This window comes from Carya illinoinensis, chromosome 4, assembly GCF_018687715.1.
Source record: "Carya illinoinensis cultivar Pawnee chromosome 4, C.illinoinensisPawnee_v1, whole genome shotgun sequence".
Lineage (NCBI taxonomy): Eukaryota > Viridiplantae > Streptophyta > Magnoliopsida > Fagales > Juglandaceae > Carya > Carya illinoinensis.
In genome coordinates, this window is record NC_056755.1 from 14153346 (window position 1) to 14172870 (window position 19525).

Here is a 19525-nt window from a genome sequence, read left to right on the forward strand (position 1 = left end):
CAGAGCAATACATCTCTAGGCAGTAAATCCACATGTTCTTAGGAAATGCACCAAATATTAGGCTTGAAATTTTAGTTGTCATTAGGCTTAGATTTCTTAGAGGTATGAAAGGTAGTATGTGGTTGTGATAAGTATACTCGTATGTTTCAGGAAGGGACAAATAACTCGCAGTAGAATACCTCAAAACTCTGAGGAAGACTGAGAATTAAAATTTTCCAATGGATGGAGGATTAGCTGAACCTGTACATATGCTAACTGACGTGCTTAGACATCAGCAATAGCAACAAGTGCATGTACCCAAACCCGAAATTAGGGGTTGTCCATATGAGAAGTTTTTGATTTACCGTTACCCGAATTTTTTTGGTAATGAAGGGCCACTGAGAGCCGAGAAATGGATTTTAGATTTCGAGAAAATGTACGAGATTTGTGGATGTCTTGAGGACCAAAAAGTTCTATATGCTGTATACCTATTCTAAGGAGAAGCTGGAATATGGTGAGATATACGTAGGCAGCTTCTAGTTAGGGAACTAGGAAGTATGGCTGCATTGTCATGGGAGAGGTTCAAGGAAGAGTTTGACAACAGATTCTTCCCAGACTTTGTCAAACAACTGAAAGCCCAGAAGTTCACATCCTTAATACAAGGTAGTTTGACTGTGGAGCAGTATGCTGCTAAATTCATGGCATTAGGAAGGTTTGCACCCCACTTGATTTCAACTCAAAAGATGCAGGCACAAAAGTTTCAAGCATGACTTCTGCCTAGAATCCAAAGTCAAATAGCTTGTCTCAGAATAGAGAATTACTAAGAGTTGGTAAATGTAGCGGCGATAGCAGAGGCTGAGGAGAAGGAATTGGCGATCCAAAACATTACCGATCGAAAGAGGGCCATGCCGTTTGCTGCAAGCAGTAATGCTGAGAAAAAGAGGTATTTTTCTAGCCCGGAGAAAGACAAGGGAATAATGACAGGAGGACAGAAGCTGTCTTTTTATTCACCATGCCCTAAGTGTGGTAAGCGTTATCCTGGAGAATGTCATAGGAGATATGGAGTCTGTTACCGATGCGGGAAACCTGGACATATGATTAGAGATTGTTCTAACGCCATGCAAGGTAGTGGAGCTGGTGATGACAAGCCAATACCGCACATCCCAGCACGCGTGTATGCAGTAACACCAGGTGATTTTGATGTAGACACACCTGAAATTGACGAAGCTGGCGTCATGACTGGTATTTTTTTTTTCTTTTCCTTTTAGTATTTATGATGTTGTAGGTATTATGAATGTGTTAGAATTAGTATTAATATTGGTGTATATATTTTTTTAGGAAGTGTTAATTTGTTAAGGTTCTCGGCTTGTGCACTATTCAATTCGGGTGCGTCGCAGTCCTTTGTGTCTGCAGCGTTTGCACGAATTTGTAGTTTGCAGACCGAGCTTTTACCACAACGGGTTGTAGTATTAATTCCCGACGGGAATACAGTATCTTGTACTTGTTTAGTTAAGGATTATCCGTTAGAGCTTGAAGGAAAGACACTGAAAGCTAATTTGTTAGTATTTGGTCAGATGGAATTCGACCTAATTTTGGGGATAGACTGGCTTTTCAAGCACTACGCTAAGATAGACTGTCAGAAACGAGAGGTTGTGTTTGAACTCCCAACTGAAGACAGGATGAGTTACGCGGGAACATCAGTTAAGGCCACCCCATTTTTGATCTCGGCGTTGCAAGCTAGGAAGTGTATCGATGAAGGAGTCTCAGCGTTTCTATTGATAACTGTAGATGAGACAGCCGGAACTATAGGAATCCAAGGGATACCTGTGGTTGAAAACTTTCTTGAAATTTTCGTTGATGAGTTACCTGGTTTACCACCGGATAGAGAAGCAGAATTCCAAATAGAGTTGGAGCCGGCAACAATTCCGACTCACAAAGTGCCGTATCGTATGGCCCCTATCGAATTGAAGGAGCTTAAGCTACAATTGGAGAAACTTTTGAATAAGGGTTTTATCCACCCCAGTTCTTCGTGGTGGGGAGCACCTGTGTTATTCGTGAAGAAAAAAGATGGGTATATGAGGATGTGCATAGACTATAGAGAGTTGAATAAGGTGACGATTAAGAATAGATACCCATTACCCAGAATTGATGATTTGTTGGATCAATTGCAAGGAGCAGTAGTGTTTTCAAAGATTGACATGAGATTCGGATATCATTAGTTAAAAGTCAAGAATCAGGATGTGCTGAAAACTACCTTTAGGATAAGGTATGACCACTTCGAGTTTTTGGTGATGCCTTTTGGGTTAACCAATGCTCTAGCCGCATTCATGGACATGATGAACAAAATATTCGGACCTTATTAGGATAATTTTGTTGTCGTATTTATCGATGATATCTTAATCTACTCTAAGAGTAAGGAGGAACACAAACATCATCTAAGTATGGCTTTAACTATACTTAAGGATCAGAAACTTTATACCAAACTTAGTAAGTGTGAGTTCTGGCTGGAAGAAGTAAAATTTCAAGGTCATGTGATCTCTAGTAGAGGAGCAGCAGTAGACTCGGAGCAAGATTGAAGCCGTAACGAACTAACAGAGACCGACCAGTGAGCATGAGATCCGAAGTTTCTTAGGACTGGCTGGTTACTATAGGAGATTTGTGGAAGGATTCTCCCGTTTGTCTGGACCACTCACCGCCCTGACTAAGAAAAATGTGAAATTTACTTGGAATGACAAGTGCGAAACAAGTTTTCTTGAGTTGAAGAAAAGACTTACAACCACACCGGTACTTACATTGCCGAAACCTCTTAAACCTTTGTTGGTGTTTAGCGATGCATCTAAGGCAGAACTCGGATGTGTGCTAATGCAAGAAGGGAAAGTGGTTGCTTATGCTTCATGACAACTGAAGGATCACGAGCAGAATTTTCCTACTCATGATTTGGAATTAGCTGCAGTAGTTTTCGCTCTTAAGATTTGGAGACATTATTTGTATGGCGAGAAGTGTGAAGTCTTCACGGATCACAAAAGCCTAAAGTATCTGTTTGAGCAGAAGAACCTTAATATGAGGCAAAGAAGATGGTTGGAATTAATAGTGATTATCAGTGCGACATCAAGTATCATCCTGAAAAGGCCAAAGTGGTAGCTGATGCTTTAAGTCGCAAGAGCAGACAAGAAGCTTCATCTGTTCCGTCATTAGAAGTAAATTCTCTCTTATGTAGTATGAGAAAACTGTTGATTAGAAACCGTAGTCAGGAAATCATGTTGACTACAATCCAAGAATTCATTCCATTAGACTGGGAAGGATTGAAAGACTGTTAAAAGAAAGATAGTAAACTTGCGGAAGTTGTAAAAAAGATCAAAAAGTCAAAAGGACCAGTGGACTTTAGCCTCAGAGAGGATGTGACTTTGTATTATAAGGACTGAAGAGTCATTCCAGCAGATGAAGAGTTAAAAGAAAAAGTACTAAAGGAAGCTCATAATACACTTTACACTGCTCATCTTGGTAGTACAAAAATGTATCAGGATTTGAAACAGCTTTTTTGGTGGGAAGGAATGAAGAGGGACGTAGCAGAGTTTGTGAACAAGTGTTCTGTCTGTAGATTAGTAAAAGTAGAGTACCAAAAGCCAGCCGGTAAATTGCAGTCATTGCAATCCTGGAATGGAAATGGGAGGATATTTTGATGGATTTTATAGTGGGATTTCCAAGGACCTCAGCCAGAAATAATACTATCTGGTTAATAGTTGATCGTCTGACGAAAAGTGCTCACTTTATACCCATCAAGCATACAGATTCTCTAGAAAGATTGACGAGAATTAATATAGCAGAGATTGTCAGACTGCATGGAGTGCCTAAGATGATCGTATCAGATAGAGACCCTCGTTTTACGTCATGCTTCTGGAAAAGTTTACAAGAATCGATGGGCTCTAATTTGAGGTTTAGTAGTGCGTACCACCCACAAACAGATGGACAAAAAAAAAAGACGATTCAAACTTTGGAAGATATACTAAGAGCCTATGTTTTGAATTACGAAGGGAGTTGGGAGAAGCAACTACCTGTGGTAGAATTTGCTTATAACAATAGTTTCTAGACCACTATTCAAATGGCACCATATGAAGCCTTGTATGGTAGAAAGTATAGATCACCTATGTATTGGAATGAAGTAGGGGAAGTAAATTAGTTGGATCAGAAGTCTTGCAAGAGATAAATGACCAGGTACACCTGATTAAAGAAAGGATGAAAACAACACAGAGTCGACAGAAGAGCTACGTTGATAATCGAAGGAGGAGCATAGATTTTAAAGTTGGAGATTGGGTCTATGTGAAGGTATCTCCTATGAGAGGAGTAAGTCATTTCGCAGTGAAAAGCAAGTTAAGTCCGAGATACGTGGGACCTTATGAGATAGTGGAGAAAGTGGGAGTAGTTGCATATTGTTTGGAATTACCAACTGAGTTCCATGGAATTCATAATGTTTTCTACGTGTCTTCTTTGAAGAAGAGTTTTGGGAATCAGACACCAATGATAGTGGATCCCGATAGTATACCCTTACAATCCAACTTGACCTATGAAGAGAAGCCGATGCAAATTATTGACTGGAAAGATAAAGAGTTGTGGAACTGTAAGATCCCATTGGTCAAAGTACTTTGACAAAATCATAATATTCAAGAGGCGACTTGGGAGAAGGAAGTTGACATGCGAGCCAAGTACTCCCAGTTATTTGACATCTAAATTCAGTCTTGTAGAGTTGTTTTGGCTTCTGCTTAGTAGATATTTTGTGGTTCACTTGTACGGGACTGACTATATCAGATGTTGTACTTCTTTATTTAGATATCAATAAAGTATATGTGTTTTCTTAACTCTTGATTTGTTACTTATGTCAATTTTGAGGATGAAATTTTTTTTAGGGGGAGGTTGTAACAGCCCGCTAGAAATTCAATGATGAAGTTTCTATTGGCTTTAGGAATTTTTTGAAAATCCCATAAGTTTTCACGAATCTATTAATCATATAGGTTTTAGTTTAACTACATAGTTAGTGTTATTATTCACTATGATATTAGAAGTGTGTTTTTGATTATTGGAGATAGTTAGAAAAGTTTTAATTGGACACATGGAAAGATCTTAGTCACCTCATCTTCCAAGTCTACTCTCCACCTTTAGAAAATATTTTGAGCTAATTTTTGTAGATATTATTGGATAAAAATATGTTAAACTGATTTTTATGGATATTATTGAATAAAAAACATCTTGAACTGATTTTTGTGGATATTATTGGATGAAAATATCTTGAACTGATTTTTTTTAGATATTATTGGGTAAGAGAGACCTACACTCAACCCTCACTCTAGTCTCATCCTTTTCCATATTTTGTCCATAAATACCTCCAGCCACTCCCCACGAAATCATCTTCTTTTACTCATTTCATTGAAAGAACACTAAACACTCTCTTAGACAGCTTTTAAGTATTCTTTTACACGCTCATTTCGAAACTTTTGTAAGTGTTTTATCATAAAGTCTCCTTCATACAAGTTATTTTTTTTGAGTATAGTTTATGTAGATATCTTATTTGTTCCATTTGAAAATTATTTGATCAGTCAAATATTGTTTAAACTCTAAAAAAATCATTCTAGAAGATAAACTGGAGAATATGTTATAGTTTGGAATTTTTAACCAAGTTAGTGGATAGATATTGGTCCAAAATTTTTATGGAATATTGTTAACATATGTATATGATTATTAGTTGAGGATTGTTGCATGATTAAAGGTTTTGATGAAAGATTTTCTTAGATCTAGAAACTTAGAACCTGGAAGAGGAAAAACAGTTTCTGTTTTAAGAAAGTTTAAATGTTTGGTGGTCTAAACCTATTCTAATACCCTTGATAATTTTATTGGAGGATTTTAAGCCTTTTATATACATGTTATAATATTATTTTGAAGATATTTGATATTAGTTTCAAAGATATGAAATTTTATGCAAAAAAATATTTGGTTAGTCCAAAGTGTGGATGTTCTTGGCTAAATTTATATTTTGGTTAATTTTTAACCATGTGATCTTGAATTAGAAGCTTATATATGTTTTAGGACATCTTTTTAAATCATGTGATGGTTTGATTTGAAGATGACATCTTTATAAATTATAGATCAAAATGTTGATCAAAACAAGTTAGAAACAAAAATTAAAGGAAATAGCATATGAGAATTTCAGCCTTATGGAGTTTTAATACTTGTGATTAGTTTTAAATTTTTCTAAATTGATATTTAAGTTTAGGATAAAATTTACAAGATGCATGTAAATTTTGGCGACTTTTGGAGTTAGCATGAAAAACCCTTAAGTTAGGGGTAAAATGGTCATTTCTCACATGTAGAGGAAAAAATGAAAATTTTACTCTTAAGTTAGTATTTTTTCATATTTCAAATTATTAGTGATTTATTTCTAACTTTTAGAATCACTAATTACAATTCCTTGTAATCGCGCTTGAGCTTTTATAAGAAACACGGAGATCAAGGTAAGTTAGCTTTTAACTTACTAGCAGTCTACTGTGTATGTGTGCTAAGTAAAAGAACTACAGTGTATGTATGTATGTTATCGTATATGCCATGCCATGCGAAGTTGTCACATATTTGTCTATTACACATAATTTATTCTGTCATGAGTTTCATCTGTTACACAAAATATTTTGTCATATATTGCAAGTAAATAATGTTAAATATGCCATCTATTACAAGTATGTCATATTATTTATGTTTCCATTACATGTGATATCATGTTATAAAATATTGTGTGTTACATGTTTAAGTCATGTTACGATATAACCCTATCTCAAGTTGGTCATGTCTTTCAAGTTATGTTCAAGTCATGTTATGTTACGTTAGGGCTTCTGTCCTTTTATATTCCATTCACGTTTCATCTTGAGTTACATTTAGTTTCGTGGTGTCCACAATAATTGTGGCACACGAAGTATGGGGTCACAGCAATTGTGACGCATATACTACGTGAGACACAGCAATTGTGACACGTAGAATACATGGAGTCATAACAACTGATGAATATGTATTGAACTGCGTTGTGACACGTAGAATACATGGGGCCACAATAACTGTGGAGTATGTATTTAAGCAGTTAAAGTCAAGTTTCAGAGCAAGTTCATGTTAAGTCAAGTTTCAGATCAAGTTCATGTCAAGTCAAGTTCAGTTTACCTTTCAATTTAAGTTATGTCAGTTATGATATGTTGTACGTCAAGTTATGCTTTAATTATTTATGAATTTGATTATGCATTCATGCTTTTACCATCATCCATGCATCATTAGCTTGCGTGGAAGTTTTTTGTTAACTTATTGAGATTTGTAATCAAATCTCATTGTGATAGTCCTAACTATCATTCCCTCCGAATGGTAGATCTTGTTACAGGACCTGAAGGAGAATCAAAAGCTGACCAACTAGACACAGTTGACTGAGCGACGATGCGACATCAATGTTAATATAGTAGTTAAAGTCTCATGTCTCGACACTTCAAATGTCCATCCGATCCCAAACAGAATTTGGGGGCGTCACACTAACAGCCCATTCTCAAACTCAATGTGGATGAAAAACCAACTTGAGGTTATCAACCAAATAACGAAACTGAGCTGTAGAATGAGACTTTATAAAGATGTCGGCAAGCTGATTTTGAGAGGAGACAAAGAGCAACTGAAGAGAACCCTCATGAAAATGATGACAAATGAGATGAAAATCAATCTTGATGTGCTTGGTCAGCTCATGGAAAACATCATTATGAGCCATCTGGATGGCATTGCGATTGTCACAGTAAAAAGGAGTGACAGAGGTGAAAGGTACGCCTAAATCCTATAGTAATCATTGATGCCAAAGGATTCAAAGGTGGTGTCTACCAGGGCAGGACACTCTGCCTCAATACTGGATCGAGAGACAACAATTTATTTCTTACTAAGCCAAGAGATCAAGGAGGATCCAAGAATGAAGCAGTAACTTGTGGTAGAACGGTGATCAGTGGGATCACTTGCCAGTCAGCATCAAATTATGCTCGAAGACTAGTGGAGGCTGGGTAGAGAAGTGTAGACCATGGAAGAGAGTGCCCTTAAGATATCAAAGAATGCGTAGGAAAACAATATAGTGGGTTGTTTGAAGGGCATACATGAATTGGGTCGCCTGATGTACAATATAAAAAATATTTGGACGAGTGACTATAGGATAAACAAGGTTGTGAACTAACTGTTGATAAAGTGTGAAGTCAGATGATAATTCCCCACACGAGGGGTAAGATGTGCATGAATCTCGATGCATGTATAAGAAACCTTGTTGTTAGTAAGTCTGGCTCGAGATAGAAGATCAAAGACATACTTGGCTTGGGTGAGGTCAATCCATCTACTAAGGAAGTGATTTCCAAGCTGAAAAAATAACTGATGTGACCAAGATCTTTCATCTCAAATTTCTGGTTAAGGAAGTTCTAAAGTTCCTAAATGCCATTAAGATCATCACTAGTAATAATTATGTCATCCACATATGGTAGTAGCAAAATTAGACATTTTTTGAAATGATGAATGAAGATGGATGAATCATAGGAACTAAGTGAGTAGCCAAAGCGAGAAATTGTGGAAGTGAATTTTGAAAACCAAGTGTAAGGAGCTTTCTTAAAGCCATATAGAGCATGACAAAGGTGGCAAAGCTTGGATGGTGGATGAGAGAGACCATGCGAAGGCTGCATTTGTATCTCTTCACACAAACTGCCTTTCAAGAAGGCATTTTTTTATATCCATATGAAAGAGCTTCACTGATGAGAGCCCAAACTAGCCAAAAGAGTGTGAACAGAGGCAAGATAAGCAACTAGGACAAAAAGTCTCCTCATAGTCAATGCCACATTCTTGTGTAAAATCTTTGGCAACAAGTTGTGCTTTATACATCTCAATAGAACCATCTGAGTGAGTCTTGATCTTGTAGATCCACTTACAACTAATCATAGACTTTCTTGAAGGCAAATCAACCTGATGCCATGTATGATTCATAGATAATGATTGGAGGGCTCATCTGGAAAAAGTTCTAAGGTAGATAATGAGAAATCAATGGACTAAAGGTGGATACCTCAGTAAACAAGCAATATTCCCATAACACAACATGATGAGAAATGCGGAGGTGATGAATAACAGAATCATAACACCAATAGCTATTTTGAGTCTCGCTTAAGCCAAAAAATTAGCAAATGTGAGAACTTGGCTCCAACTTTGTATGTTCATGAAATTGAAGAAGGACACATCAAGTAGAACCAAATGAATGAATGTGTTGATAGTCAGGGGGAGATCCAAATAGACATATGGAGATTGATTTGAGATGATTGGACTTGGAAGGTAGTTAATGGTACGAACCATAGTAAGGGCAGCTTTAACCTAGAATGGGCAGAGACTTTAGCAGAGAGGACAAAAGTCCGAACTATATCAAGAATATGATACAGTTCCCTAAACATTAAAGTGTATCAAATAAAAAATACTAGTAGACAATGACTCACTAGTATGAAAAGGCAAAGCATGTTGTTTTCCTAACTGACAATAAATATAATCAAAAGCATCTTGGGACACAAAACCTAAGACCTTGAGAAACTAATCCTTGTATCTGGGAAGCGAATACATGACCAACTAGAGAGTGGCAGAGGGCAAAGGAAGGAGAAACAAATGTGATTGCAGAAACACCAACAAGTGAACCAGGAGGAACTAATGGAAGATGCAAAGTGCTCATTTGAAACTTACGTTCCACTCTAGGTCTTGTCCCATCTGTGGATCCTGCACAATACAACTAGAGTAGTAAAAAATAACAAGGTACCTAGGTTGAGCCAATTTCCCCATAGACACCAAGTTATAAGAGAGTTTAGGAACACGAAGCACCTCAAAAATTGAAATGTAGGATACAGAGATAGAGCCTATACTAGAAGCAAGAAAAGTGGATCCATTGGTAGTGTGTATATCAAGTGATGGATGTGCAAAATGCATTTTAGTGAACAAGAATGAGGAGGGTGTTATATGATTGTGACATGCAAAATCCATAAGCCAAGAGAGAACAAAAAAACCAGAGGAGGATGATGCATTACCAGACTGGATCAGGACTTGATTAAGGAGGTTCTCCAAGTTAGCTGTGGAGAGAGTGACGGTGGATCGAGAAGATTGAGACATATCTTTAATGGTTTCAGAGACTTGAGGAGTGTCTAAATTAGAAACAGCCGTAGTAGGATATCCTTTCTTGTTATGATGGTAACATGTCTTGATGACATGGCCAGGACGTTTACTATAATGACACAACAACCTATTGGAGCAATGGTTGCTGGGACAATACTTTCCAAAACTAGATTGCTGAGGTTGGTCAGAGGAGGAAACTGATGGAGTGGTAACTAAGACACTGAGCTTGTTCTAAGTCTGTAATGTCTACAGACGAGTTTCCTCATGGATCAACTCATTGCCTGCAATATCTAGGGAATGAGTCGTAGTGCGATTAAGTAGTTGACCATGGATCGGCTCAAAGTCATCTTATAGGGCCATGAGAAACTGATCAACGAATGGCATACATGTCAGCATCAATGGAATCCTTCCAAAGTGGGTTAGAGAGATCAATATGCTTCCAAATGTAATAAAGGCGATCAAAGAATTCTTTGATGGATTGGCCGAGCTCCTGTCTGAGCTGATACAACTCAACCATAAATTGGTACTCTCTAAATCCATGAGGGGTAGCATACTGCCTGACTAATATGGTCTAAGCAGATAGAGCATCATCAAAGCTACCAAGTAGGTTGGAGATAGTTGGAATGGAGGTGTTGCACATCTGAGTAAGGATTTAGAGATTATGGCTATCCCATTTAAGAAGGCGTTGTTGAAATTGTTCTGCTTGTTCATCTCCTTTTTGCATTGGCTTTGTCCATTTTGTCCTATCACCTATGCAATAGAACCAAAGTTCACAGCCTTTAAGAAAGCTACAAAAAGACTAAGACCACACCAAATAATTTCTACCATCTAATATAACATAAATAGAATGAAGAATCTCATTGTTTTGAGTCATTATGAGATCAAATTACAAAAAAATACTACAAAAATGAGATCAGCATGTGAAAATAAGCAGAAAACACCTAGATTGATAAAAGTCAATGTTGTGGTCAAAGTTAATAGTCAACGGTCAATAATGTTGACATGGAAGGCTGCTAATGTGGTAGGATGACATGGCAGTTGTTGGTGAAGCCATGTGGCACTAGTGAAATAAGCAAAGAAGCCCCGCATGGGGTGTGTGTGGTGCATGGCTATGTAGATGCAGGGTGTATGCAACATGTGATGTGTGTGGGTGGGGTGGTAGAAACTTTGGACAGTACATGGGGGCACATGCAAGCTCCTAATCTAACTAATTTTGATGTCGTTGAGTTAGTCTCAATGACATCTTACTAAAGATATGCTGTGGGAGCAGAACAAAGCTTCAGACACAATGATTTTGAAAATTTGTCACTATGTTACGACAATGAGCAACACTTAGATGGCTCAACCATAGAACACAAAGGTAGCAGAAGAATGATGAGAAGGACAAAAACTACTAGAAATCAAAGGATTAGAGTAGTGGCTCTGATACCATGTTAGAATTGTACTACTCAATTTTATATATGTTGTGCTATATAATATGACCTATATGTAGGAGGTCAGAGGCTATACAAGGGTCTCACTCAAGCAATGTGTGACTAACATAACACATATACACTAACACTAACACATACATTAACATAGAAGACATGGAAGGATGAATCAGCACGGGACAAGTGATTCTTAGGTGAGGAAGGGTATATTAAAAAGAAAGACATTTGTCAAACCTTGGTTAGATAGTGATTGCCAATTTCCAAGTGGTGGTTAGAAGCCCCTATGATTCGGCTAAGTGTTATTTTTAATAACATTGATGCATAGAAAAATTAACAAAGGTATTTTTTTTTTAATTTTTTATTTGAAATTAACAAAGGTCTTATTTCTAGATAACTCATACCATACAATTAATTTTTTTTTTTTTAAAAAATATTGCATAAGGTGCCACACCTTAGTACCTAAATAATATTCGGTATTCACCAAACATTCTTATTTTAAAATTCACACGCCAATTTGGCAATTATAAGAAATTTGTAGGTGATTTTATATTATTTGCTTCCCTCCTAATGAAGGTACCTAGTTAGATGGAAAAGAAGAATGTGGTTTATGATTTATGGAAAGATGAAGAAGGATGTGGGAGGGGTTGTGAAACATGAAATTAGATTTTTTTCTAATTTCTTGACCGAATTAGATTGTCAATACAAAAAAGTGTGTGGAGTCCACGTTATCCAAAAATCCTCTGTAAATAATATTACATATTATAAGATCCGCATGATATTCTTATTTATATTGAGAATGAGATCATCCAAATTGATTAGATGATTAAATAGGATATCTATCTGTGAAAGAGTATTGCTATATTTGCAAAATAATTATACAAAATAATTTTACAAACTGATATGGTCTCATCTGAACCGTTAGATCTATTTTACAATAAAAATAAATTTATAATATGATGAATCACATCAAGTCTCATTAATTTGTGAGATTGATTTTATATAATCTCTTTGTAGTTTGAATATTTCGCTCTATGAAAACATCCATGCTTGAAGGAGAATAAGGTAGATGTGGACTGGACTCCTCAATAGTACGGATATGACCATAAGAAGCAAGTCGGAAACGATGGTGGGTATTTGTCAAAATGCTATCGGTACTGCTTCATGGGTCTGCTTAAGAATGATCAACGCACACTTTCAAAGCAGATCAGGTGGGGGGAGGAGGCGATCGAGAGGCCCACCTTCAAATTACTTTAGAAAGGGCTGAGGGGACTCATTGATAGTATTAATATGTAGTCCTTTTAATAAAGAAAATATCAAATATATACTCACATACGCACCCCATGGACCATCGAATCAACAATTATGGATACCAAGCATCTCCTATCCTCAAACCTCAAATCATGTTTGTGGGGTGGGAGTATGACCCTCTTGGATTTGATTCCAAAACAAATTTTGTACCATGATTTCCCCTCTATCCCCCACACAACACCCATTATTTTGATGTGATTCTGGTTGTTGCTCATTAACGATATAAAAGAAGAGAGATAACAAAGACAAACGCTAGATCTCTTGAAAATATCTCAGATTGATATTATCTTGTTCCCCGTAAGAACTGTCGTATGTTATACTCTTGTTGACGCACGTATAAAATTAATTAAAATGTATCACATGATCAATAAGTGTGATTGAGATAACAAAATTTATGGTAAATAGGAACATTTTTATCAAATTTTAATAATATTTGTTGGGTCATATACCACAAATATTATAAGATAGAAAGATGTAGAGAGTGACAGATCATAACAAACATCGAACAGTTGTTCCCACAACACAATTTTAACATAGTCACATTCTACAAATACTCAATTCATAAACTTCAAAGTATGTTTAGGAAGCCACCACATATATCATATACGTCAATTATTCATTTTATCTTCAACTAGAAAATTTGCTCTCAAGCTGTTGCAATTGGACCCAAGCCACCTGTTGCCCTCATGGCTTCAAATCTTGGCTCCTTGGCCTGGAACTTGAGGCCAGCATACAGCTTCATGTAGTCTTCAAACACAAATTTTGGGTAAACATGGTTCTTCTCCTCATCATCTCCCTCTTTCTCTACCAGTGCTGGTGCTGGATAAATTACAGCATCACTGCCAGGGTTGTAGAATGAAGCTATTGACATTCTGTTCCCATCAGTTTGGGCTATCACTCTGTGCAGCACGCTCTTGTACCTCCCATTGGTGATGACCTATGCATACACATTCAAGATCAGTTTAATGTCATCATATTAATTGTACTGGGACTCATTATAGGCTAGCCAATGTGGTGTGTGTTGGGTGTGTCGATAAACAGACTTGCATGAGATCCTGGTAAGATAACTTGTTGATTGTTGATAATCTGTTCCTTCAAGAGATCCCTTCAAAAGATCTTTATTTATTTATTTATTTTTTCTCTTATCACAAGAAATTGTTATAAAACTAAATTTCTTATATATATATATATATACCTCGAGCTGGTCACCAAGGTTGATGACAATGGAATGGCGCATAGGAGGCACGTCAATCCAGTGACCATCTTTGAGAAGCTGGAGACCGCTGACCTTGTCATCCTGGAAGAGAAGGATAATGCCACCAGCATCGGTGTGGGCACGGAGTCCCTTGATCAGGTCTGGCTTTGGGCATGGAGGGTAGTTGCTAACCTTGGTTCCAAAAGTTGGACCTTTTGATCCACACAATGCCTTTTTGAGGTAACCTTTCTCTAGTCCAAGATTCTCACCTAATAGCTCTAGGAGTTCCTCTGCCAGTTTTTCCAACTTCACTGCAAATTCCTTCATGATCTTCCTGCAATATTATACATATTTGAGACGCAAAATATCATGAGGTACAGAGCACCTTCCACTTCTGATTACATGAATGGAAGTCATCTTGGAAAAATGTCTTCCACGTAATATTTTTGCTCAAATTGCAGACTCTTTGCCTACCTGTAATCATCTTGGAGGTCTGGAATCTCAGAGATATTGGAGTAAGGGAGATGTCGTAAGTGGAAGGTGCTCTCCCAATCCATGTCATGGACCTCAGCCTGAACACCCTCTAGACCCTTGCTTGCCACCAGTTGCTTGAACCTTTGCTCCATGCACTTCTTGTAGTGCTCCTTTGTCAAACTCTCCACAGCATCCATTAACTCATGGGATATGCCATGATTAAGCAACTGCATATACATAAAGAAATTTCAGAAAAGGAACGCAAAGCGTACAGTACTTGACCCATAAGTGGAATTGTAAATTAATGAGCAACTCAATAATGGATGCGCAACTAGGAACAAATTTAGCAAGGCTTAGCTCCAGCAGAGTACTGATACTGATACGTACCTCAAAGAAACCCCAGTTTTCGCATGCATCTTTGATCTTCTCCATGGTTGCTCCTCTCTCCTCACCGTTTAGCTTCTCCAAGTTTATAACTGGGAAGTTCTCCATCTCTCTCTCTCTCTCTGGTTCTAACGCAAGCAAGCTGTGCTCTTTTTATTTATTTTTCTCTAAGCAAGCTAGCTGTGTTCGATGCTGTGTTGTGAGTGTTTGGTGGTATTTATAGGGGTTTTATACAAAAGGAGTCGTGAGGGACGAGAACAACTGTGAACCGGAACTCGTGGGACTTATTCTAAAGCAAACTCAAGTAGTATTTTACCATTTGAATTAATTGTACGAACCTGCTAAGGTCGCTTTGCTTCGTTGAACCGTCTCCTACTTTCGTGGCTCCAATTTTGACCGATCACTAACTATAGGTCCATAGCTTGCCACCACCTCTTCTTTTACACAATGGATTGATATCATGTAAAATTATTTTAATTATAAGATTTATCTTTCCAGATTGATATTATTATCTTAACAAATAGCACAAACTCTTGCATTTCTTTAGGAATTGATGAAATTTTGACCAATTTGATCTGTTTTTCCCGCACATGTTATCACTAAATTTACGAGTAAACGTAATTACGTACCTACGGTGAAGAAAACATTGTTGTCCGATACATTAATTCTCGCAAAAATCTACAGAAGTGAAAGCCTTCGTATTCACCTCACACGTTTATAAATACACAGGTTAATAATTCATCGTTGCTATGTATATGGGTCTAGTATTTCAACAGAACATTCATTTTCACTTTCTTCTTGGACCACTGATTGACCTATTTAGCACATTTTTTTTTAAGAAAAAGGAAATCATAACCTTTCAACGGCTTCTAATTAATCAATTAATTCATTGTGGGGATTGGGAGAAAAATAGGTTGGCTTACTACCTATATGGCCTACATTGGACATAAATGTCTTTGGCGTGGGTTAATCATTTTCGTCCAAGAGAAGAAAAATCTTAAAAAAAAAAATTAAAGGGCTTTTAAGTAAGCAACCAAAGGGAATGAATTTCGCTAATTGATATAGAAGTTGCCCAAACTCCGAATTAATTAACTCTTTTAATCTATATTATATGTATGGTTTTACATGAGGAGATCTTAGTGGGAGACAGTTGGATACTTTAGTTAGGCTTCTCACTCTTATATTCTAACAATTTTGTAGATTACAAATTTTCCATCTATTGGACGTTTGATGACATATTTACATATTGAATCTGAGGAAACTCAATGTATTGGATGGAATTAGGCTTTATGGGCGAGCCATTGTACCTGGCCCATTGGCCTATTTGCCCAAACTCACAAGCTATTGGGCGGACTACCCTCTCACTAATATCAAGTAGACGGACGGATCAAAATTTATGAAATAGAATAGCGGACCGGGTGGGCATGGGTACCCACCTGCATGCCCGCATGAAAAGGCCCTAATTTTACCTCATTACTATTTTCTCTTCCTTACTCTCAGTCTCTACTACTACTCAGACTTTATCTCATTTTTTCGTTCTTTGTCTACTTCAGCTCTCTTATTATTCTTCTTCTCTCATTCTCATTCTCCTTCTCTTTCTTCTAGCTTTCTTCTTATAGATCTATAGTTGTGGGCCACTCAAGCTAGTTGTGGCCAAGAGACCTACGAGCATGCCTATCAGTTTTTACAACCTACGACCATGACTTGGTCATGGATCTTTGTGGGACGCATGGCCAAGTGGTGACCATGGGTGGTGCTATGGGTCTTTAGAGCCCCACAGCTAAGTCGTGATTTTCAGTTTTTACAACCCAGGGCCAAGTCGTGACCATGAGTTTTTGCAACCAACAACCAAGCCATAGTATTGATTGCTTGTGATCCATGGGCCTGGTTTGGCCTTCTGTATCTTTGTAAGAATCCACGGCTAAGACATAGTCTTGGGTAAGTTGTTCTTTCATTGTTTTTTTTTTTTTTTTTTTGAAATTTTTGGTTGGATCTATGTATTTAAAGTTTTGTCTACATTTGGGTATTTTAATGTGAATACTTGGGATATGGATCTAAAGACTTGGAATTGGATCAATGGGTATCTCTATTTGGAGTTTTGTTGGGCAAAATACAAACGATAGGTTGAAAAATTCGCCCATCCGTTAGACATGGGCGTATAGATAATGACTCAGAGTTAAGCTAAGATTGGGGTGGAAAATGACCAACCCGCCCATTTGGGCAAAGTACAGACGATAGGTTGAAAAATGACCAACCCGCCCGACATTTTCCACCTTGCCTGTGCGGGTGTAGGTAGTGGGGGAGGGTGCTACCCTCCCGACCCCAAGATAAAATGGCCTTCTCTCTCTATAGGAACGTTTTGTGATGCTCTTTACAATTGCTTAATTCTGGGATACTAATCATAAGTTGATGATTTATTTTATATATATGTTTTGGGTTTTTGGGATTGCCTTGAGATCGAAGATAATGATAATGGAAATGTACATGCTTCCGTTTGAGTTTTAATTTTTAACCTATCCATATGGGTGCTGGGAGTGAGATACGTAGTGTACTACTAACCCAACCCAACCCAACCCCTAGATAAAATGGATCACTTCCCTCTGGAAATGTTTTGTGATGCATTTTACAATTGCTACTTCGATGCTAATTATAAGTTGATGACTTTTTTTTTTTTTTTTAATATTCGTTTTGGGTTTGTGGGATTGCCTTGACATTGTACATAATGATAATTGAATTATGCAATATGTCAATAATTTATTTTTTATTTATATTTCTTTTAAAAAATTATTTATTTTATATTTTTTTTATCAAATGAGTATATGAGGTCGAGACAGCAAGAGTTGGAGTCTCTTTTGGAGTGACAGTCTGATTTAGAGACGTGTTTGCAGGAGTAACAGAGAGATTAGGAGGAAAGAATACATAGTGAAGTCCAAGAAAAAGTGTAGAGGGAGATGATAGTCCAGATAGAGCGTGTTACGTTACTGCAGTAGAATTGTGGTGGGCGAGGAAAGAAGAAGAAATGAAAGTAATTCAATTTTCTCATTGTGTAGAATTTTTAATATCTAATTTTGTAACTATATCAAACATTGTTAGTTGTTAATTTGATGGTGTAATATTACAATACAATTTGTATTTTTTTAATTTAATAAAATTAGTATTTTTGATCTGTACGTTCAAATGTATATAACAATGTTCGAAAGTACAGATCAATGATACGAGTAACATATTATTATTTAAAATATAAAATATAATTATTTAAATCTCCATTTTTCAATTTCAGTTTATAGTGAAAAATATGTAATATGGTCTTTTATTTCAATTTAAAGACAACTGCCTTAACAGCATAACCATTTTTACAATATTTTATAAAATGATGTTTTAAATGAATGGTTTTTTTATATAATTATAAAATTGTATCATTTCTCATAATTGTTTTTTCAAAAAGATACGAGTAATCTTTTTGTCCACAATGATCGTCGCTATGAATTAATGCACGACGTTTTATAAGAAACATTCAAACCCTAGCCAGCCATGTCATGTACGTGGAAATTATAATATGTTCTAATAATGTCATTTATTTTGATTAATTTAAATTTTTAAGATAAGTAATAATTCTTATATGCATTTTCCAAAACATGCATATGAGCAAATTAAAATGTGAGTTTGTCCTTCTTAGAATAGTAATCATTTACATCGATCCGGTGTATGTTTCTACTCTGCATCAATGTACGTACATGTAAATGTTATATGTCTTTAATTTACTTTTAACGTACACATGAAGAATGGGAAATGGTGATGAATGGTCAACCAATCGCATAGCTCCTCATGATGTAGTGCGTCGTTTAGACTTTAGGGTGGTAAAATACGTATGTATGTATGGACGTTGTTCTACGCACATTAATTAAGAGGTAATTTTTCATTAGTTTGAGTTATATATATATATATGTAGTAGATGTTATTGAAATGATCACATGGTGAATTACTGAATGGAGTCCTTCTTCGATGTTGGTAGGCGCCATTGATGGAGACAGACCGAGAAGGACAAAAAATTGAAGCTGACCAACTTGACCCTTAATTAGGCAAGTGGTATATATAAAGTTGTATGTATAGATGCGTGTTAATTTCTTTTTAATCACGAAACATATGTTTGCAATTCCTTTGACCAGAGTCACCAGACCCATGCCATCGAATTTCTTCATCTGTCAATTTATTCTCGTAACTTAATTTCTTTTCCCTTTTCTATGCAGCTTGTTGACCTTTTGCTCTGCCTCATCATGACGCTCGAAGTTCAAAAGATAACAACAATATTTGAGAAAGATGCAAATGTTGCACTATATATTAACGTACGTCATTAATTAATCAAGGTCAAAATTAGACTACCTAGTACAGTACTGGAGTTTCCTGATCATTATTTTTCATGTGCAATATGTGCTCATTGACCGTGGCCACCCTATTAAACTAGTTATTTTATTTTAAATAATATTAAATACAGTTATAAATTATATAAGTATTATACAGTTTAATTAAAATAAAATAGAATTCATTAATATAATTTTTTTTTATGTTTTACATTTACACACTATTT

At 36.5% G+C, this 19525-nt stretch overlaps 2 protein-coding genes across 2 annotated transcripts; one reads left to right on the forward strand and one right to left on the reverse strand.

The window, feature by feature from the left end:
• Positions 1–3053: 3053 nt before the first annotated feature.
• On the forward strand, positions 3054–4623 carry LOC122306264. The gene is made up of 2 exons (XM_043118697.1): positions 3054–3176; positions 4303–4623. Exons 1-2 carry the CDS (start codon positions 3054–3056, stop codon positions 4621–4623), a joined length of 444 nt encoding a protein of 147 aa, XP_042974631.1.
• An 8655-nt stretch (positions 4624–13278) lies between these two features.
• LOC122308268 (1-aminocyclopropane-1-carboxylate oxidase 3-like) lies at positions 13279–15151 on the reverse strand. The gene is made up of 4 exons (XM_043121501.1): positions 14944–15151; positions 14557–14783; positions 14083–14416; positions 13279–13824 (listed from the first exon to the last, which is right to left on the reverse strand). The coding sequence occupies exons 1-4, from the start codon at positions 15046–15048 to the stop codon at positions 13534–13536; spliced, it is 957 nt and encodes a 318-aa protein (XP_042977435.1). The 5' UTR covers positions 15049–15151; the 3' UTR covers positions 13279–13533.
• Positions 15152–19525: the final 4374 nt, after the last annotated feature.